Source organism: Rissa tridactyla, chromosome 11 (assembly GCF_028500815.1).
Source record: "Rissa tridactyla isolate bRisTri1 chromosome 11, bRisTri1.patW.cur.20221130, whole genome shotgun sequence".
Taxonomy (NCBI): domain Eukaryota; kingdom Metazoa; phylum Chordata; class Aves; order Charadriiformes; family Laridae; genus Rissa; species Rissa tridactyla.
This window is the reverse complement of record NC_071476.1, coordinates 1,306,311-1,328,909: the sequence shown is the minus strand read 5'-3', so window position 1 is coordinate 1,328,909 and position 22,599 is coordinate 1,306,311. Positions and strand designations below refer to the sequence as shown.

Below are 22,599 nucleotides of genomic sequence, written 5' to 3'. Positions count from 1 at the left end.
AGGATTTCTGCGACTCACGGTAACTAAGGCAACCCAGCTTCACACACAAAGGGATGCAAATACCAGCATCCAATACGTTCTTCAGGATCTAGTAAGAATGTCGTCACCCAAAACAAAACATTGCGACAACATCACGCTAAACAATCCAGTGCCCTTTGGGATGACTCTGGAGCTCTCCGATCACAAAACAGGACCTCTCCGAGTCCAGCCTCACCTCATGCAACAGCAAAACCTGCTTTCCTCCAACGGTGATGTGCCGAGTACGCTGGTAATCCCTGCTGAACTCTCTAACCCTCCCACCTTTTTCATCTAAACACCGATCAAAGATTACTTGTCACGGGAAGGAGATCTGTACACCATCAAAGGAAATCAATCCATGGAGCACCTTCTCTGGAGGCCCCAATCTCCTTCCTGAAGTCTGCACCTTGTCAATTCTCAACCCCTTCAGGAAGGGCCTGAAAATGTCCCCAATGGATATTTTAGTGACTGGTACTTGCCATTTTAAACCGGGGTAGCAGCACCTCAGTTCAGGACAGACAATCTCTCTCTGGAGTGAATCAGTTTATCTCCAAGTGGGACTGTACACTGTCAGTCACCACGGAGAACACAGCAGGATCAGTCAGAAAAAATTAGTATGTGCCTTGTATCAAATCATAAAAAGATTTTAACCCTCTGCTAAGACCAGCAAATCCAGCTGAATGTTTGCACTCTGTAAACTTAAATGCCGTAGACTGAAAACTGCCAGACACGGCTAATGAACCCGACAGCTGGAATCCTCCTGCAGGACACCAGGCTCCTCTGGTAGGGAATGAGGCAATAAGGAAGAAACCTACGGCCTTAAGTTCCTGCCCATTCTTCTCCCTTCCCAAAACCTCCACAAATGTATTAACCATTGCTGACAGGTAGCCAAAGCCTCCCAGCTCGTTAGCTAATGGACGATGTGCAGCAAGAAAGCCTATGCAGCACAGCTGCTGTTTGAGCCACTTTGAGTAGGGAATCGTCTTTATTTCATTTCCAGTTTTAAAAAGCTGATTTTAACAAATTCCCTGGCTGTGTCATTAACTGTTATGCGAAAAAGCCGGATGTCTTAAAGTTAGTATATAATCCCATTATTGCGTACTAAGAAAAAGCAAGTCTTGATGGTAGCACCGCTTCCAAAACCACACAGCTTTGGACCCTCCAAAGCTGACGTGCTCACAAAGTGGCACACTCATCCCAGGGGCAGTCTGCAAAGACATCTATTTCTTCCATCCAGCATATTAGTAGCATTAGTCAACAGTCATCAGACTGAATTAGATCCAAGGGAAGAAATGCCTGTGACAATCCACTGAAAAAGCACTAATGAATAAAAGCATTAAAAAAGGTCAAACTTGTGAACCAGCTCGGGTACTGTACATCATCCCCTTAGTTCTGACCAGAACTTTTAGGAACCAGAGCTGTATTAAGTAGCACGTTATGGCCCCATGCGCCTGCCTCAGTGCCTTTGTCAGCAGTGCTGCAGCACAACACTGGCAGAACATGGAAGGACAAAAATGGAGCAAATCACCTGTACATTCATTTTGCTGTGACGATGACACAGTTCAGTGCAGTACAATCCTGTGATGTGGCAGATTGCGCTGGATACACACCTTTGTATGGAACCGATTTGAGAATGTATTCCATATTTATACAGAACACTGTCAAGCCTCATAGCCTGCTTTCACAGGTCTTCACCAAAGACGGCCGTTTGCTATGAAGACTAAAATTATGCTTTCAAGTTGGATTTAAGAGAACAGGGGAAATTAATAATGGGGATATTAAGTATGTTAACATACACACATTTGCTAGCACAGTCGAGCACCTGCTTATGAAAAACAATTATAACAAGGGGACACTTTAGTCTAACACCCAGTAAAACCCAAAACTGTACTGGACATAAACAGTGCTATCTTTTTCTCAATTATTTTTAATCCATATTAAAACCTGGATGAAGCATAACGGGTTTGACTCTCGGTTTAGTTTCTGTCTAAATGTTCCTTAATGACACAATGCCTCCTGATCTCTTCCTGACACTTTGGGAAGCTCTCTGAGGGATTCTGCTTTATCATGGGACCCTGCGTTGCACCTGAGAGAGATTCAAAGAACTAATTACAAATGTTTTCTCACAGAAACAAACTAAAGGCATTAGTTGTATTTGTTGCCATTTGACAAGACAGCAAAATATATCACATCTAGAAATTCAGAAGAGAGAAGAAACGATATCTAAAGAACATTTCCTTTCCTTGAAAAACACCAATGTTATTTCTATTAAAAAAAAAAAGCAAAGACAAAATGCCACATTTGAAAGTAAGGATGCAGGCAAACGGGAGACATGTATATTCTGGTAGACCTAACATACTGTAAAGAAGTAAACCCATTTAAATCTGCCAGTAGCAGCCGCAAGTAAACAGAAGCAGCTGAATTTTGCCAACAGTACATGGCTGACTAAATCTGTCGATAATCTGATGAAAACCACAGATCTTAGTGAAAGGAATTAAGGAAGATTTTACTTTCAAGCTTGTCTAAGGCTTAATTTTAAAATACACATGGTATGTGTGTACTCCGATATCCTCTCAGAAGAGCATATGGTATGGTGTAGCAACCTTAACGCTGAATTTATTCTCTTCCAGTCAAAGTTCAAAGGGTAAGGGAGCAATCTACAAAGTCCAATTCTTCAGGATTTTTAAGTAGAGAAGTCATCACTGCCAGTAATCAAACACAATTTAAATGTAGTTTTGACTTGTTACTCCTTAACTCTTTCATTTTTCTAACGAAATATCCCTGGGACTCTCTAAAAAAAAAAAAAGATACCCTGTAGTCCCATGCACACACCCACTAATCTATTTCACCATTATTTTTTTTCCCCAAGAGAACGATAGTGTTCATCTATTAAGCCAATAAAGAATAAATACTTGTACAACACTTTCATTGACAAAAGCACTACAAATACATATTATTATTGAAATTTCTACAGTACTTTCCACCTAAAGACTATTACAGACAATCCAGGCCTTCTGAATCGAATCAGACTGCAGGTCTGGGAAGAGCACAGGGGCACAGCATGACAGACAGCCACAGAAAATACTTCAGAACTGCAAATACAAGAGCAGTGGTAAATCAGTGGCACAGAAGCAGCAGGCAGGATACACCTAGCCTCCCATGCCTCTTGCATATTAATGAGAATCACAGCTACTAAAAGCAGTAAGAGAAATTTGAAACCAAGAGGTAAAACGTGCATAGGTTTCAATGAAGAGAATTAGGCAGAGGTCTGTCCTGCATCACAAATATTTAAGGCACTTACCTACTAAAGCAGTCATGAAACGATTCATAGAGAGAGGTTCCAAGTACATTGGCCCTTCGTATCCTGATTCCAATTCGCTCCTCACATAATCCCTAAAAAAAGAAACCCACAAACTATTAAGATCCATCTGATCAGACAAAAAGCAATTTATTCGTTCCACACGTACGTAACTTCAGTGTATGTCACAGCCAATTAACTAGATTACAAAAAGCAATATTAACACTACTGTTACAGCAGCCTCACTGATGTAAGGATCTAACTGAGGCATGACTTAAGCGAGAGAAGTATTATCTGTAATTAGACTCACTGGCATAGCTGTAAAAATCCTTTGGGACATCCAAGCTGTTCTTCAGAGCGTGGCCTGAAACTGCCTATTGACAAAGCCTCTTAAGCACCATTCCATTTTTAAGTATCCTTATTAAGTGTTGTTATTCACAATAATAATAATAATTTCTTTTTGCACCAGCTCCATGGGAAAAAAAAATTTGAGAGCTTGACAGAGAGGTCTTCCAGTTTAATGGCTATAGTATTTTGCACCTAACAATCCCTTTGCACTGAATTAAAAAATAGTACCTATTGAAGGAAAAGTGACAACGATGGACTAGAGTCAGGAACAGAGTTGCTTCATAATCTTTTTATTCAACATGATTTAAAATTTTAGCTCTATCCTGGGAAAGTTGGGAGACCAACCAAATACCCTCAAACTGACAGATCACTATTGACAGATACAGTAAAACTGTCTGAAAATCTGAAAAGATATTTGTAATTTCTCTGAGAAAAGGCTGGCTAAGAGCGTGGGCTCAGGCAACCAAAGGAAAAGGTAAGAAACTGAGAAGACCAGGCATTTTTCTGCACTTGGTGATCATCCATCAGCTCTGCCTTCAAGCAGATACATAACAGCAACATAACTCAAACATGAACGTCACACTAAGAGCAAGGATGCTGCACTTTCAGAAGGTGATCCTGGAACAGCACGGCAGTAATTCTCCAGCGGCTCCTTAATCCCCTGCCACGAGACAGCAGGCAACACTCATGACCCTCTGCATCCAGATCTCCAGCCCCTTCTTCTGCCTTTTTCTCCTCCATGCCCAGGTCGGCTGCTGCCCCCCACCCTTGCTAGGGCACTACCCACTGCCAGCAGCAGCACAGCCCAGCCCGTGCTCCCATCTGGCTGATGCTCTCCAGTCATCCGTGTCGAGCTGCATCACATCCTAGGAATGCCAGACAGACACACTCCATCTGACCCCGCGCGGAGCTGGAGGAGTCTGCTTGCTCGAGGGGCATGGCACCTCCTTTATTACGTATTTATTTATATCGGTGAGGCAAGCCACACTTGCTGGGAACAGATGCAGTCAAAGCAAGGCAAACGGTAGCAGAAACCACAATACAAGACTTGCTCTTTTTATTTCAGTGCAGAAAAATATGCAACTCGGTGCTACTGGAAGCGTTCAGTTCTCCCCAGAAATGTGGAAATACGCCCTTCTTCTAGTATTAGCTTGCTACTGGAAGCATTCACTTCTCCCCAGAAATGTGGAAATATAGCCTTCCAGTATTAGCTTGCTACCCCGAGATAAGGCATTCACGTTTTCATTTGCAAAAAATCTCTGGAATTCAAGACATAAATCTCAAAGTATTAAAACAAACACTTCAAAGCCTGTTCTTCATAGCTGACAGCCCTGCCTACTCACTGCAGCTTTTCAAGTGTCATAGTATGTGCGAGGTATGCTGAAATGGGTTCTTTAGACTGTAACCCACAATCAAAACCACATGAGGATTGAAAAGGCACCTAAGATGACTGATTCTAGATAGAACTTTCCCCCTTATTATCAAGGTATGGTTAAGCATAAAGTTTTCCCCACCTTCCAACATCCATATGGATGTAATCTTTGGGATAAAGTTGGGGGTTTTTTATTACTTATTTAATATGAACCTGCAGAAAGCACTTTCTGAAAGCATTAGTAACACAAACAGGGTAATCCATCAAAGTTACAAAGGGAGAAAAAAAAACAAACATCATTTGCTATATGCTGAAGATGGCTTTTTGTATTAGCAGCATCATGCTCCATCCTCAAATTTAGGGTGAAAACACTGGTAAATTCTAAACTGATAGAAGGAAAGCAGTGAAGACATCAAATTTCTTCTATACCTGTTAGGAAACAGGGTACAAAATCATCCAGGACACCAACTGTAGCAAGGTGACCTTAGACAACTTCGCTAAGAAGTACCAACAAAGATGCACTTACAGTTGCTTCCTCAACACCAGGAACGTGCCTGGAAATCATCCAAAGTCCTTCAAGCTACATTTCTTGCTATTGTCTGTCTGATTCGGTCATCTGCACAGAGGTCTGTACTTGGCTTAATTCTGTAAGTAGCTCTCATTAATTGAGTTTTAGGCCTACCAGCTTGAAGAAGCAATGTTTTGAGATCTCCTAAATTTTTTAAACAGTATTTGTAGATGATGTCTGAATAAGGAAAGTCAAAGCAATGATTCTCTTATTACCAGTACAAACACAAGGATCTTTTGGCACAGACACCAATTAGAAGATGCCTTGAACAGCTGCAGTGCCATACAAGATGCTGAGAAGAGCAAGTGCCTGCACTCAATTTTGATCAATTAAAGCTGTATTAAGCTGCAGCTTTTACATTTGAGAATTGTTCACTTTACTGCAGCAGTCCAAGAAAACAAGAATGCTAAAATCATTATTTACTAGTTAATCAAATGGCTGAACTACATTATTACTTTAGAAAATTAGGATATGAGAATAAAGCTTAGATCAGATTGCCTGCTGTTCATTCTGTAGACGCACTCCCAGCCTCATTTAATCAAACTGCTGGACTGTTAACATACACTCACCATGACTAACGTTGCTCTAAAAAGGTAGAGACACAGTGCTTCACACATGACTGTTTCTGATACTGAAAGTGCAGCAAAGTCTTCTGTTGTTAAAAATATGCTTTGTAATTGACTGATATAAGGCACAGCGGTTATCTGACCTAATTGACTCATATTGCTGACATTTACTTTACTTTGGCCGATAAATCTCCGCCGTCAACATCAAACACACACTCTCATAGGTTTTAAATGTCTACAGACAACCTTAAAATTAAGTGTATTTTAAGATTATTCATAAGAAACAATTCAGTCTCTTGCCATCTCCCTCCCCATCTTCTCATTCCAAGCTCTGCGAGGCTCAACACTTGGAATACAATCATAACAAAACTGCAAAATGTGAAACAAGATAATGATGTAGATTTAGATTTTCTGCACTAACGGTGTGTTTAATTGCATCATTTCTTTTCTGCATAACTGCATCATTTATTTTCCCAAATTTTAAGCTACATATAAAATAAAACCAGCATCCATTTTCCTTGTCAGGAGCAGCAGGATTTTGTTTTTTAAAGCTGACTTCTCCTTTTTCCATAAACAGATGGTGTACTATCACCACCCAAATTACCCAGTAATACAAATGTAGCATCTTCTTGGACTCTCCAAGTGTTTACAAACATTAGCTAATCAATCTTTACACATTAAGGTAATTCTCCGTCTTGCAGATACAGAAACAAACGCTTCAGAAGTTAAGTGACTTGTCAAGGTCACACAGACCTGGAAGTTTGAAGTCAGAGCTTAACTATAAAATTCAGATGATCTTATTCCCAGACTTGCAGCTGAACCACAAGCTATTTCTGGGGTGGAAAAAAAAAAAAGCCACTGAAGGCTGAAGTCTTTCAACAGCTCAGAATTTCCAGGACACTGCAGAGTCACAAGTGCCAGATGACTTTGGTCTTGTTCTATAATTTGCATTAACCAAACTGGCCTCAATATGAGACCTCTTCATCTTTCTTAAATAGCATCCCAACTGGTAGTGCATGCAAGCAATTTGCTGGAAGTTTTCTGCTCTAAGCAGAATTATCATCAAAAACCACTCAGGAGCAGTTTGTACACGTGGCTGCTGTATGTCTAGTTGTGATCAGGCTGCTCAATAGAAACATCAGTTGGAAGTGGATAGCTTTGGCAACAGAAGGAATAGCCCCACTGACACTATATTTGTGCGTTACACTTTACTCTCTTCAATACGAAACATTATACAAAGGCTGCTGCTGAGACCCCCTTGCACTGTGCTTCCTTCCAAATCGAGTCAGTCTTCTATCTAGGGAATGGGTAAACTCACTCAAAAGTGTTAGCAACTACTTTTGCTTTGCAAAATAGCTAGGGAATACCGCTGGACTAGTTGAATCCAAGACATCTTTTAATTAAGCATATTTTTTTGTGCCAGCTGATGCAAGATTTAATTAAAGTCTTTATTAACTCACTGCAGAAGCATCAAGTAGAGACAGCTTAGCACGAACATGCCGAACAGCCCAAGCAGTAGTTATCTAACATGTTTCAGTGAAGCCTGTAAAGTCTCAAACCTCACAAAGCAACAGAAGTCACCATTCACATTACATAGAAACTCAAACAAAAAAGGTATTAAAAGCAAACACAGTGCTATCCTTTAACGTATCAACCAAAATCCATACCATCTCCCTTTCTTTTAAAAAATTTAAAGATCCAGAATGGCATAAAGATCTCTATCTGTAAATGTGCTGAACCCTGATGGGTATTTGTTACTAGCTTTATTTTTATTTCAATACAAGTTCTTAACAAATGTTTAGGTTGCTTTTTCTAATAAGCAAGCCTTCAGCCCTGTAAGAAACACCCAAACTCTATCTATAAAAACTCAGGACTCCCCTGAAGATGATAAAACCCCCCCTTTTTCCTTCCTACCCAGGCAGCAAGAGGCCGTAATTCCTCTTTTTCACCGTCATCCATTCAGGAAATCATTCACTGTGACTCTGCCAGCCACAACAGTGACATGTCAAGTCATCACAAAACCTTCATTAACGCTCTCCTGAACTTCAGCATACCGAGTGAGAGAGATTCCAGCAAATGCTTTAGAACAACAACTTTGATGCAGAAATAACAAACCTATCACTTCACTTAAATCAATCATAAGCATTTTTAAGTGTTTCCCATCAGCAGGCACTAAAATAAATCAGGCTCAAGTCCGTATTTTCAAAACTTCCCATGTAAAGCCGTTACCGTGATGGCCACTCTCTTTGGTTCCGACTAAACTTCTTGTAGGTATGGCAGTTTACAGCGGCTTTCGACAGATTTAGCTGGAGCCAAACAAATGAAGAAGACTGACTCTGCCTTGTCCAACTCAAAAGATCTTCAGCTTCTTGCTCTGCGTTTTAGATCCAAAATGCCCCATCTTTTTGTTTTCATTGTAAAATATATTACATAAACAAAGATGAATTTAAGAATAAATTTCATTATTACTTTATTTTTATCATCTTCCATATGTCTATTTTCTCTCTCCTCATAGGTGCCAGGAAACTAAAAGTAACGTCCTGTCTGCTGTGCAGAATTCACGTTAGCCAAGCCATTGAGTAACTCAGATTACTGCATCACAGGCCATATTTAGTCTCGTGGTGTTTTCTCTCGTCAGATTAATGGACGTAACACTCTACAGAAATGTAGCTCGAAATTCCGTTTAAGTCAATGAAAATACACCAGCACTACCTGACTGCATGTTTAATTCTGTAGACTTTTTCAAGGCAAAGAACAGCAACATGTATTGAGGAGCCCAGCACAGAAAAAAAGGCCTCCACAAGACCTATCCCATTCATACAAGATACTAACAAAATATCGGTCTTTTTTTCTCATTCCCCAACCAAGCTAGAAAAATTAATCCATTTGTTCTTACCTGGAAATTTGGTGCCCAGCATAAAGCAGCAGTGCAGTCAAGAAGTACAGGTAAAGCTGAACCAGGTGTTGCCTTGGCAAAGTCAGGAGCACAACACTTAAGATGTAACCTGTAACAAAAAGCAGACAATGAAATTTCAAAAAAAAAAAAAAAAAGACTATCTAATGCCCAATTTCTTAATATGAATTAACATTCAAGTTATTCAGATCTCTTTAACCACCTTTGTTTTCATTTGGTTTTAAAATCCATGTACCTACATTCTCCTCTCACCAAAACACAAAGCACACAAAAACCTGACACTTTTTCTTTGTTTGTTGTTGTTTTTTTCCCTCATGAACAGAAATAGATTTACCAGCTTCTGTAAGATTACACCTAGATGTCAAGAAATGGACTCAATTCACAGTATTTTAACAAGACTTAATTAACATAACCTACGTAACAAAAGGAAAACAGGCCTACGTCTTCCTCTTCTTCCAGGTCAAAGCCAGTTTCAGCATTGCAGGGGAAAAAAGCCCTGCAACCAATAAACTCAGTCAAATTGATATAAAAAAATAATTTTCCTCAAGCAAAGGACACACAGAACACCTTTCCATACTGATTAGCATTGCACATTTTAATTCTTCCAGCATATCTTTATGGTTTAAAGAGGCTTTGCGTGCCCATATTTTGAGATGGGGACACGCAGGCTGTTCTCCATACTAGCAATATTAAAGCACATTCAAGCTACCGGTGTTGCATAAATCAAGGCAAAGACTCAGCACAGCCAAGCATTTGTAGGCATTTACACCGGCAGTTCCTTCACTTCTTGTTAGCATTTGCTAAGGCCGTGGAAAAAGACCCAGTGCAGGTACCGCTTCACTCTTCAAGAACTTAGCCTGGCTCAGCAGCCTCTACAAGAAGCAGAACACTGATACCTTCCCCCCCCGCATATTTGCTCTCATTGGGATACCTAAATAAAGTGGTACTTTCAAGTCCACTTCACAACTGGGTGGTTCAGCACATGCCCATCCTCTTCTCCTTCCCAGACTATGCAGGTCAAAAACCCAGCGGACGGTGCCCTTACTAATCTCTATTGCCGAGCTCTCCATCCCAATGCAGTGCACTCATGCTCTTTCTGAAGGTCAGCTTAAGTGCCTGGCACTGAAATCCGTTTAGGAAAAAACCACAGCAACAGCAAACAACTTCCCTGCAGCTAAGACCAAAACACTATAGAAGAACTTATCCTGACACTTACAGCTCTACTAGTCACCTTACATTTAAAGTTTCATCCATCTACTCAGCAACACTGGGCACAGTCTTTTTAACTGAGTTAATTTATACTTTGAGCTTTTTACATTAGTTTCTTAAGTATTTTTAACTCTAGATTAAACACTCCTAAGCAGTGGGACAACCAGATACTATAGAACAGCTTGGGAACACAGTATGTTCCAATATTTGAAAAGGACACAATTTCAGAGTCACTCGGTATTTATGTAGAAGTATTTCAAGGCTACTTAATATCTGCCACCTTCAACAAGCCACCTCTGTAAAATTCTACCAATGGTTAGGTCTTCAAGAAGGTAACAGAAGGTAACTCGCAACATGCTCCTAGGAAAGGCATCAGACCCACAGCATGCCAAGCAAAGTCAAGTCAGATATAATAGATGATACAAGTGATGACAGACGGAGCCTATTCACTTACCTTTTAAAAAATATAAATATACAATTCATGTATTTAACATTAAAGATAATTTTTCAAGTACTTTCATAAAGTAGATGTGACAAGTTGCACATTTGTCTGAGGATACACCTTTTCAAAAGCTGAAATTATTGATAGTTTGAGTACAATGAGGTATCGTACAAGTCACTGTCACTAGTTTCTGCACAGTATCCACTTGATCATGGACAAAAATGATCTGAGGGCTGGAGCACCTCTCCTGCGAGGACAGACTGAGAGAGTTGGGGTTCTTTAGCCTGGAGAAGAGGAGGCTCCATGGAGACCTTATTGCGGTCTTTCAGTACTTAAAGGGGGCTTATAAGAAAGATGGGGACAGACTTTTTAATAGGGCTGGTAGCAATACAACACGGGCTAACGGTTTTAAACTAGAAGAGGGTAGATTCAGACTACATAGAAGGAATACTTTTCCCCCCCCACCACCCCAATGAGGGTGGTGAGACATTGGAACAGGTTAACCAGAGAGGCTGTAGATGCCCCATCCCTGGAAACATTCAAGGTCAGGCTGGATGGGGCTATGCACAACATGATCTAGTTGAAGATATCCCTGCTCACTGTAGGGGAGTTGGACTAGATGATCTTTAAAGGTCCTGTCCAACCCAAACTATTCTATGATTTTTATTTTGAGCTTTTTAAAGGGGCCTGAAACCCAGCACTACAAGAGTTTCTTTCTAGCAACTGTTTTACGTAGAATAATACGCTTCCAGTTAACACAACACAGCAGATGTTTTACATCATCAGTTTTCTTAGCAAACACCTTTATTATATGGAATTCACCTTCTCTGTTCACCACCTTCCTTGTACCAAACACACAAATGACAAGAGCAGCAACTCCTCAGCAGAATCTCCATGAAGACACCTAACTAGCTTGCACCACACAGCACCATGAGCCATCTCCAGCAGCTCTCACACCATCTGCAGACATTCTTCACACCTCGTCTCTGCTGTATTCACCACCTTCCCTTGATTGCTTAGTTAGGGACAATTCTCTCTGCGGAACAGCCCACGTGGCACCGCCATGTATCATTCTAGCACTTGGGTAGAATCTCTCTAAACCCTTCCTTCTCACTGTAGCCCATGACTCACCTTCAGGTGGGGAACTAAACGGAGTTTATTATGCAGTCTTTTATTCCTCTATTACTCTATAAATAGTCTAAGAATACCTGTTTACTTTATCTGCATTTAAGCTCTGCCATCTTCTTTACCTTATTCTATCACATGAAAGCCTGCTCCTTGGCCACATGATGATGTACTTGAGCGGTGCTAGGATAGTTTCTGGAAAAGGGAGACATTTTACAGGGCAGTAACTGCACTTCAACACAGCCATGTTACACAGGAGTATTTCAGAAGTGATTGAAGTTCATTCTTCTTTATGTGATGACAACTTTAACTAAAATATAGCAGGATATATTGAAGGAGTGAAAAAAAAAAAAGTCTAAATACAAATCAAAATATGAGAAGATTACTTTCAAATACGTGCTTTTTAAACAGAGGGCTTCCAAACAGCACAGCTGCTTGTAACACTGCACAGGGAAGCAGCACAAGCCAGCCAAGGTTACTGCAGAAGGTTGAGCAATGAACTCCACCGCTCATGACTTTGGGCTGGAATTTAAATGTTCACTTTAAAGCAGCTGTTTGCTCTAATTGATAGATGTTGAAGAGGGGGAGAGTGAGAGACATTTAAAGTAGTTCCCTTTCACTCTTATTTACCATTTCCTCTTGTGACTTGATAAGAGAGAGATTTCAACACACTTCATACTGCCATATTTGCATTTTTGCTGCAGAGGCCCTATTCCCAAAGTGGTACCAACCTCATTTTTATCGACAAAGCCTCTGCCAAAAAAGGCAAATAATTAATTACCAAGCTGTCTCATTGCAGAAGAAAAGGAAGACAAGCTCAAATTCAGACATAGTAGCAGTAATATTCTATTCCCTTTGTTCTCGCCCGGACAAATGATGTAATTAGTGTATGGTGTAAACGAGATTCTACTTCAAAACTAAGAGCCAGGAAATGAAATTTCTCACAGCAGCTTTCTCATCTAAATCATTACATTTGTTTTCATTTGCACCTCCTCTGTCTGAAAAAACCATGATGCTGAGAACACATACCCCTTTGGAGAGATTCTCCACGCACAGGGATTTACAGTTTGAGAAACAGTCATCTTACTGGGTAACCTTCAGACGTGGGTTAAGAGTAACGAACGCCCACTTCACCCAAAGCTTTTTGAGTCTGCAGTGAGCACTCCCCTCCCGTGATTTAGGCCATGCATACTATTTTCACTTTTGGGATTGGTGTATTGTCCCTTTTAACTCACTAATTACATTTCTGTTTAAGCAGCAGGCTCAGTGAAGCCCAGTTCCTGCCCTGGTAAAGAAACCGTTCTAATGCATGTTAAAAAAAAAAAAAAAAAAGATAAAGCCAAGAGACAATAAACTTTCCCGAATACAGTAGTTCCCCCCTAGTGCTAGGCCACCAAGAAACAGAACTGCACCCTTAGGCTTCCAGCTATAAGGAGCACTACAGAAGCCCTGTCCTACCAAGTTTATCAATACACAGATGCCCCACTCAGTGGCTATTCAGGAGCACAAGGAAGCAGAGAACTTCTACTGCCTCTCGTGCAAGACAATACAGATCTAAGCCCCGCTGGAGAAAATAAACTGTGAAAACAATAATAAGCAGAAAAGCCAAGTTCAACATCGCCAGACAAGCACACATGTATTAACCAGCTCGTGACCTCATTTACAACATGTTGATTCAGCTAGATGAAAACCTCTCTGCGTGCAACGCGCATTGTTACAGCAAGCAGCAGCTCACAGACTGCCTTTCAGCAATCTCTGTTTCTGTACCACCAAGGTGCTTCCCAGCTTCTCTCACCCCATATTGCCTCTTCGCCGACTCAGGTGTCTGAGTTTTATTGACACGCTGCATACAAGGGAGGCTTCTGGAGCACGATCAAAGTTGCAATCCAACCTTTTTAAGAAACATTTTAGTGCTCATTTGCATGATTACAGATCCCTTGTGTCCACTTCACGTTATTACTCAAAGTTTCCTGCAGGTTTAGTCTAAAAATGAGAACTTTACACATGAAACAGTTCATAACATCTCTTAATAAAACAACAGCATCTCTTGGATACTGCTTCTGTAGAGGCTTGCCAAGGGAACGCTGCAAGAAAAGCAGCTGTTTATTCTGTATACTACAGAGTGAGGAATTCAAATCTCTGAGTGCCAGAAAGTAATAGCACAATTGCTTGGATTCTACCAGGAAATTAATTTGGGGGGCCCTACCTTCCCACTCACCCATATACCCTGAGGGTAAAAGGCGCATCTTACAATGACTTGCAATTCGTTGTGAAGCAGCAAGTCGTGAGCCACAGAGTATGGTCAAACTCGTGGCTCTCCTCACACGATGCAGGATCAGAGCGCTACCGAGTTACTCATTTCATTTCAGCCTAATCCTTGACTGTTCTCATTCCGGTTTATTCAGAAGACTATCTGGCCACAATACAGAAGTACCAATAACACAGCACAGACTTCAGAAAGACTGTATTTGATAGGGCAGAAGTAGCGTAACCACAATTGGCACCTTTATTTTCAGCGTGTTTAATTCTCAGGATAAGCAGTCACTAGACTGGTTACACAACAATTTACACAGAGATTTAATAAAATGTCTATGTCTAAAGCATCTGTCTCAAAAGTGGATGATTTTCAGAAGATACACTTTTCAGCTTACAGTAGTTCAAGGCATGATGCAGAAGTTACCAGGAGGATTCTGTAGCTTCTTCGCTGGAGGCCAGCTCAAGCCCATAAGGAACCCTAATAGCCACCTATTTTTACGTCACATAAAAGGAGAGGCAAAAAGCTCGTGTACATCCTCAATTCATATTGAGCATCCTTTGAAGGATAACTCAGCCAAATGGGATCATCTGAGTTGACCAGGACAGCTATGCTGGCCTTCTGAGAGCAAGATCAGCTCTTCATCTGCTCTGTTACAAAAGGCAACGTCACACAGAACCTCCACCGCCACGCAGAATGACCTCTCCTGCATCACAGGTGGCTCCAACCAATGGCTCATGCAAAATTCACTCCACTGAAACCAATCTACAAGCCAAGCCATTCAGAGAGCACTTAATGCCAAAATCCCCATCAGTCTCAAGCAGCCACGGAGGCACCAGGCACTGCAAAGGGCTGCTTTCATCCAGCCTGTCTCACCACTGCTAACTGAATACCTGTTCAAGGCAGCATAAGCCTAATGGGTTTTAAGAAGTATTGCATTTTGGGGGAGTGATGTTTTTCCACGGCAATACCAAGGCACACCTCTTCCTCGCTCCCCCACTCAGCCAGAGCTGCCCAAACAAACGTTACTCACTCCAAGATGTTTTGTACTTTGAGCTAACGTGGTAAATATTTTACCCTTCAGAAAGCAAGTTGAAAAATGAGTTCTAAACTGAGAAAGCACACATCTAAACACACTTGCACACAAGGAAATAAGTATTTACCCGGTCACAGCACCACATAACTACAAACAGAGATCAGAAATCCTGTTATCAACATCTGCGCATCTCAGTGAAAATAATGCCAGCAAAACAGTTTACTCATTACTGTGGTACTACCACCAGTTTCAACGGCTGTTTCTTAAATTTTTAAATGCATGACAGATTGGGCATGCTAACTATAGATAATCCAAGAACCAAGTTCCTTACAGAGATTTGCAGTATTGTCTGAACAAATAAAATGGACTTTTGATTCTAGTTTTACTGTATGATTCAGAGGCTGTTTCTATAATACAACATACCTAATGATCAGAGCTCTGGGCCTAATTACAATCACGGAGAACCTGGAGAGTACTGGAAAAGAACATAGAAGTGGAACTGTAAAAATACAAACAGTCACAATGTATTCTAAATTACGAACACAAATTGCTGTTATCACGAGACTGGTACTCAGAGAGAAGCAAACCTCAAAATTTTAAGTGTCTGCTTTCAAGTCTGCTGCTATTGGCTTTTTTTTTTTTTTAATAAAAATTGATTCAGGTTGCCAAAAAGAGATACCAGCTTTGTACAGAAAAGTTACCGGAATCCATATGCTGAGAAAGCTGCTTAGTAAAAGCCTATGACACTAAGGAAGCAGTGTAGGAATCAGCAGTCTCTAGAGCTGGAAAGAGAAAAAAGGGTATGCTGTATTTTGAGCATGAAATACTCTCTACCCTCTTCTGTGTCTACCAACTGCAGCACACACTGCCTTTTATGCAAGAAGAGAATAGGAAGACATAGCAAGTAATTTTTTTAAGAAATAAAGACCAAGTCCGAGTCACAGAATTGCGTTTGGTTAAAATTAGCTACAGTTTAAAATAGTGACACTCAGAAAATAGTTCCACTACCCATTTATCTAAATGCTGCTGGCAGGAGAGAGACAGAGACATGGGACAGCAAACCCAGAGACACTGAACCTGCACAGCATTTCATCTTTGTATGCATTAAGTGTATTTACGCATTTAGTCACGCATCCTCTTCTCACAATTTTGGGAACTTTCTTTCTGGAATGAACCGACTGCTTCTTTCTTCTCACACTGAAGCTTCACATGGCACTTTTTACTGTGTTTGTATCAGAGTACTGTACCTTTCCTCTTAAGAGAAAAACCACCACAAAAAAAGCAATCCAAATAAAAGATCTTCTAAATAATGCACATGAGCTTAAAGAAAAGTGAGCAGACCAAAGTAGAGAGCAGTCAGCAAACACAGGATGGCAGGAAGTTCAGCAGGTTTCTCCTCCCTCAAGCCTCTTTTTTAAGGGCAGCTTTCCTAACAAGTTCTTCACACCTTGGAAGTGATGTGACCAAGCGATCAAGGCAATAACCACACAGTTCAAGAAAGTGCGATTGCAAACAGGGTTGTGAAAGATGACACGCCTTCCACTTATTCAAAGTACTTAAAACAGTCTCCTTACAAATTAGAAAAGACATTATTGGGAAAAACGTAACAACAAAGAATACAGTTTAAGATAGAAAACTGTTATTTTTATTTGCAGGTATGAAAACACTGCGTATTTAGTGCCGTTCTGGGCCTCTATGGTGACAGCGACTTGAATTCCAAGTCTGACTATGGTTACAGGTTAAGCTCATGACTGACTCTCCTCTTCCCAGCCAGCTCGGAGTATTTACCAGTTAGCACAAGCAGCACTGCTTTGACCTTCATAGGAGGAAATTACGTGGGTTCAACTGTTTCCACCTTCTTCATCAAAAGAATGAAAAAAGAAGCGACTGTCTTTCCAGAGCTACTCTGCAGTGCAGAAGAAAACACTGAAGCCCGGCAGTAGCAGAGAGTGCCTGTCTACCCTACGTCGAGGTCTGAGAAAGCAAGCCATTTTAGCTAGCACAGTTCTTTCCTGAAGGAGAGGCTACTTAAATTTATAGCAAACAATTTTAATGAAATCTTAATGAAACCACATTATACCTGTAACAGTTGTGGACAAAAAAGGTTTGCTTTCTAAACTTATTTCTGCCCCAGATCCTTATACCTGGTAACAGACGGCGTATCAACTGTCAGAATTTTATCTGGTAATACAGCACCTTCCACACAAATTTATCACATGCTACTCCTCAGCCAGACTGTCTGGATGGGTCATCAAGAAGAAAAAAAAATATTAAATAGGATGACTTGGAGTATTTGGGAAAGTCCTGGGACAGAGAGGACAATAATGCTTATTGCCAAGGTACTCCTCAACACTCCAGGAAGAACTACAAAAGGCACTTTGACTCACAGGCCACATTTGCAAATAAGGCTTATAATTCAGGATTATAAAAGAAGGCTCATAAAAGAAAAAAAAAGCATATGTGCATTTTATTGTACTTAAAAAGATGGCATGAAAGGGCCAGATTCTAAAACCAAACCTTCCATGTGACTACTTTGTGAGGACAGAAGAATTTTTACTGGTTTTGATATAATTTCTCATTGAATATCATTCGTACACTTGAATTCAGTTTGCAACCCCATTTTATCTGATTTTTGTCTGTTTTTACAGATATCCAGCAGATATGGCAAACTAAAAAAAATAAAAATCAAGTACACAGGTCAACTCCTCGTAACCCCAAGCATTTCTAATAATTTTAAATTAAGTTTTCAACAAATTATCTGGCAAATGTCCCGTAAGATGTACCAAAAGCACTTCCAGAAAGATACTACCTGTGACAAATCAAGTTTTAAGCGTGAGGTGATCCTGTGATCATCAAGTATGAATTTTCGCACACACAGAGCAAAAAAATTCTCAGCCAGAGACATTCCTGAATCGTTGCTTAACTAAGTTTAAAGTTTGCCTTTTTAAGCACACTTGACAAACCTAGGAAAGCTCTCAGAAGTGAAAAATAGTTTTAGTGGTGATTCTAGAAGATAATCCATTTGCAGTAAGACAGTATTATGAAATAAAACAACACAGCACAAACTTTATACACAAGAGCTAAAGTGCAGGTTGAGGACTGCTGTGGGCCGTTCACAGCCCTTTTTACGCCTGCTGAAACAGTAACCACAGTGCCATTCGACAGATGAAGTGCATAAACAAAACTACTTCGCAACTTTTCCTGTATGAAATTAATCTGTTTACATTCACCAATTCTAACTAGAAATTTATCTCTGCTGTTTGCATGGCTTTATACGCACTTAGGTAAAGTTCATGCAGTTGAACTTGTGGTTGGGTGGTTATCAGGACTGAATATTTTCCTTCACTAAAGCAGATAGAGGCTGTTTCATGAAAAGATATGAAATGGAAAAGCAGTATCAAAGGACCGACTGCATCCTAGAGGCTTTTATTATATTCCCAGTACTGCTAACTGGAACGTGAATCACGCTGTAACATACATCACTTTATTTTATCAAAAACAACTGGTGTTTCAAACTTTGGCAAATGGATGGACGAAAATGAGTGGATTTAAACAGAAAAGATATTCCTGGTAACCTCCAGTTCTGAGCAAATTTCCAACTTTGGATCCTTAGTTCTGGAAAAAGGTTCACTATATCAAGATTGGTAGAGTTTATTGATTTTTATGGCTCTCTAATCAAATTGTTCCTTGAGCATTTGCCCGAGATAGATGCACCCGATTTCCTAAGCTGCTGGAAGCACTTCTGTGATACGGTATCTCACACTGCCTACGTAAGAAATTCAGTGATTGTTTGATACTGCAAAGCTGCCACAGCATTTGCTGATGCTGTGTTTCCTAACTGCAAATATGAACAGTGGAAATTTTTTTTCCCTAAATAAAACAGATTAGCATGTTGAAACGTATCCACAGTATGTTGTTATTTAAATTACACACTGGTAGTTAATTTCCCTGAAAACATCTTCAAAAGAAGCTTAATTTCCCAAACTGGTGGAAAAGTACTTTGGTTTCCTTACAATTTATATATTTTGATACATTATTTTAATTAAGGTTATACTGTAAACTGATGCAATTAAATCTATATAAAATCTTGTGTAGGCATGCAAATTGATTTAGCCCAGCCTCACACTGACACAGCTTAAAAAGACCCAAGGAATTGAAACAAATGAACTTTTATTTGAAAAGTACTAGCGAAGTTTTGTCACTGAAAATTGTCTGAAAATCTTTTAAAACGAGCAACTTGTTGGATGATTTAGAAGCCCTTCTTGATCAGCAACTACCAGTTGGAGCAGTAAAAGTACAGACACTCAAATAATGTAAAAGCAAAAAGTGAAAGAACTGCTGAGTGATTGTGCACGAGCACAAAAGCACCACTCATATGAGGAGCACAAAGTCAGAATCCACTGGTTTAGTACTAAAACAGCACCCAGGTGAGAAATACTTTGGTGACAATACCTACCCTCTCTGTAGCACTTTTTATTGGTATATCACAAGGTACTTAAGCAAGGACAAGGTTATCAAGTGACTACAAAGAGGGGCTATGTCACTGCTGGGAACTGCGCACTAACATCTTGATAGCCTACTGCACAACTGTTAGTTCTGTATTAGAAACTGATCTGATAAACTAACTCCTAAAAGGTTCTTGTGTGCGTACAAGTGCCTGAGAAAGCCAGCCGTAGTTACATGCCACCATGGTCCTGTGTCACATTCACCAGCAACAAACAAGTACTCTCTCCCACAAACACATGAAAAGGGCATAGAACTGTAACAGCAGCTTTTTGCACTAAAAGTACCTTGCTATCCCTGCACGAGTATAGTCGAGCCGTAACAAAGAAAGACACGTGTGTTTTTAATGGCAGTAAATAACTTCCAGAGAACAGACATTTAATAGATTAGAAAAGAAATGTCACATGCCAACACTTCTGCAGTCAGGATTAAAGACCTGGACATGCTACTTCAAAAAAACCCACAGTCCTCTAACTACTTAACTAAAGGGTGTTTCCTTTAGCTGACTGCGGTACTTCTTTATCCTCCAAAGACATCTACAAGGAAGAAACACTACAGAGTGGAAAAATTACATGCTAGCCGTTTCTCTCCAAGCTAGGCTGTACTCACACAGATCACTGGTTACCAACCTCAACAGCCTGGATCCGATCCCTAATTAACCCCATGTGCAGTCACTAGATGAATCACATACCCACCTGGAGAGCCGGTCACAGAATATCAATCCTTTCATCTCCTAAAAACAGACATCTAGCATTCCAGAATTAAACTTGCAGGCCAAGGTTCAAACCTCAGCTCCCTGAGCTGTGTTAGTAATTTTGTCCATTTATCTGCAACACAAGGACTTGTTACCTGCTCTCATACACTCACAGCATATATACGGTCCACAAGGTTATAAACTGAAGAGCTGTACCCATCCAGCAGTGAAAGGTTAACCCTCTGGTGCTCTGGTCACAGTCCAAATGAGGCAACCTTCTCCCTAGTCTCTTGTTTAATGCCAACAATATACCTTACGACGCTTCTCGTTTGCACAACATTTCACAGCAACTTTCTCATCAGTCAGACACAGGCCAAAGCCACCGAGCTGTTCTTTCAGGGCATCAATCCTGTTTCCAGACACCAGGTTTACTCTATTTACATATCAAGCCTAAATAACAAAGTTCAGTCGAAGACCCAAGACAGGATTTCTTTACTGCTAACATAAACAGTCCCTTAAGCAGAACTGTGATGAATATATTATTGTACTATTTGTTGTAATCAATATATTATCATGGTATGACCAAATTCTTGAAATCCTTGTAGTAAGCAAAACAGTATTTACCACAGTAGTGTTTTCTCTTGAATCCATGCACACTTACCCACATAATGCATATTAAGGGCCAAGTACTTGTACTGGAAGAGAGGGTTGTTGTGCAGGCTACTTCTTTGGATCTGCTGGAAGAATGAGCTGACATCCCATCTGTACAAGACATCCAACAGCATGATGCTGGGGACCCTTAGGGCCACATTTAATACTGCCTCCAACTTCTCCTTTGCAGCCATTCTCTTCCCTTTCTGTGAACTGGCAGCAGACTGTAAATAGCACAAGACAGAGAAGAGTAATCAGATCAATCTCACTGTACAAACAGCTATTAGGCTTTGTGATCATATGAATGGGGCTTCCTGTGTGGCCACAAATGACTGAATGAATCAACTGAGTTAAATTCAAATGCAGACAGGACAGCTTCTATTTTTGCTATATAAAGGTCAATTTGCTAGCAATTTTTCCATGGTGATACCGTAAAATGGGGAACTGGGGGAACAGGTTAATGACATAATAAAAACGGTCAAAGAGTGTGCACTGAATAAACCTTCATTCTTATTTGCACTGATTTAGCATCCAAGACCCTGGTCAAAAGACCTGGATGCACTAGGTACTACGTAAACATTAACACGGTAAGCTTTAGAAAGCAAACACTAACAAAATCAGAGACCATCTCCACTTAGCTTAACACTATTTCTACGCTTCTCCAGCAATATAACCATCACCTAAACCCCTTCTTAAAACAGGTTAGATCCACTTCCTCAATGCAAATTGAAATAAATAATTTTCCATATCTAAACTTTTAAAAAATCATTTACGACATTCATTAACCTCTACAATTGTATACATACAATTGTATGTATACAATTTGAGTGTTGTGGAAGATTAGGACCAATAATGCAGCTATTCTACTCATTTTAACGTAATTCACCACAAGGAATCATACAAACAGGAAGATCATATCCTCAATCCAGAGTACTAGAAGGTAATTTAATTTTAGATCTTGAGATCAGAGAAGATTAATGATTTAAGACAATGAAAGGCTTTTTTTTTTTTTTAAACACGAAAAAACATGCTGGTCTACAACAGGATCTCAAAAGAGATCTAGTCACCAACAGGACCATTTTAAAGAGCAAAAGGATCAGTTTCCCCTTCCTGCCAGAGCACTGCCTTCAGCTGAGACTGACAGTTGTTCCTAAATGAAAGACGCCACCTGCCCACCCTAGGAACAGCATTCACCCCAGGCTGTATTTGTGAGCCACCGATTATATATACTGCATTAGAGAAGTGCAGTTGAAGTATTCAAGGCCAAGGTGGGGATGATCCAGCAAGTTTTTAATCCATGAGCAGCTATTCAAACAAGTAAAAACAATCACCTGCAGCACTATCATTCCCGTGATGAGGTCAGATTTAATCCCAATCCCAATTATCAGGGGGACAACTGGAAAGAACTGCATCCTGACCAAAGAAACAGAAAAATCTGCACTTGGAATTGCACTTTTTAAATAAAGTTTTACAGGACTATATTCATATTGTCCTTATGTGAGTTTTAAAAGTTTTTGCAGTTGTGGAAGTTTTATACTACCAAGCCAACATGGAACTACAGCATGAAATGAAACTATGCTAATATACAGAAACCAAAAAAA

At 40.2% G+C, this 22,599-nt stretch overlaps 1 protein-coding gene across 4 annotated transcripts in view; it reads right to left on the bottom strand.

Moving 5' to 3' along the window:
- RNF145 (ring finger protein 145) overlaps positions 1-22,599 on the bottom strand; it is a 51,367-nt gene that overhangs the window by 16,942 nt on the left and 11,826 nt on the right. For 3 of the 4 annotated variants that reach the window (XM_054217581.1, XM_054217580.1, XM_054217582.1), the window contains 3 exons: positions 21,009-21,222; positions 9,067-9,175; positions 3,320-3,411 (listed from right to left, as the gene is read on the bottom strand). In XM_054217581.1, the coding sequence (XP_054073556.1) occupies positions 3,320-3,411; positions 9,067-9,175; positions 21,009-21,192 (385 nt within the window). In that variant the 5' untranslated portion in view covers positions 21,193-21,222. Of the gene's footprint in view, positions 1-3,319; positions 3,412-9,066; positions 9,176-15,573; positions 15,626-21,008; positions 21,223-22,599 lie in introns of those variants that run through there. The other variant, XM_054217583.1, reaches the window with a different exon arrangement.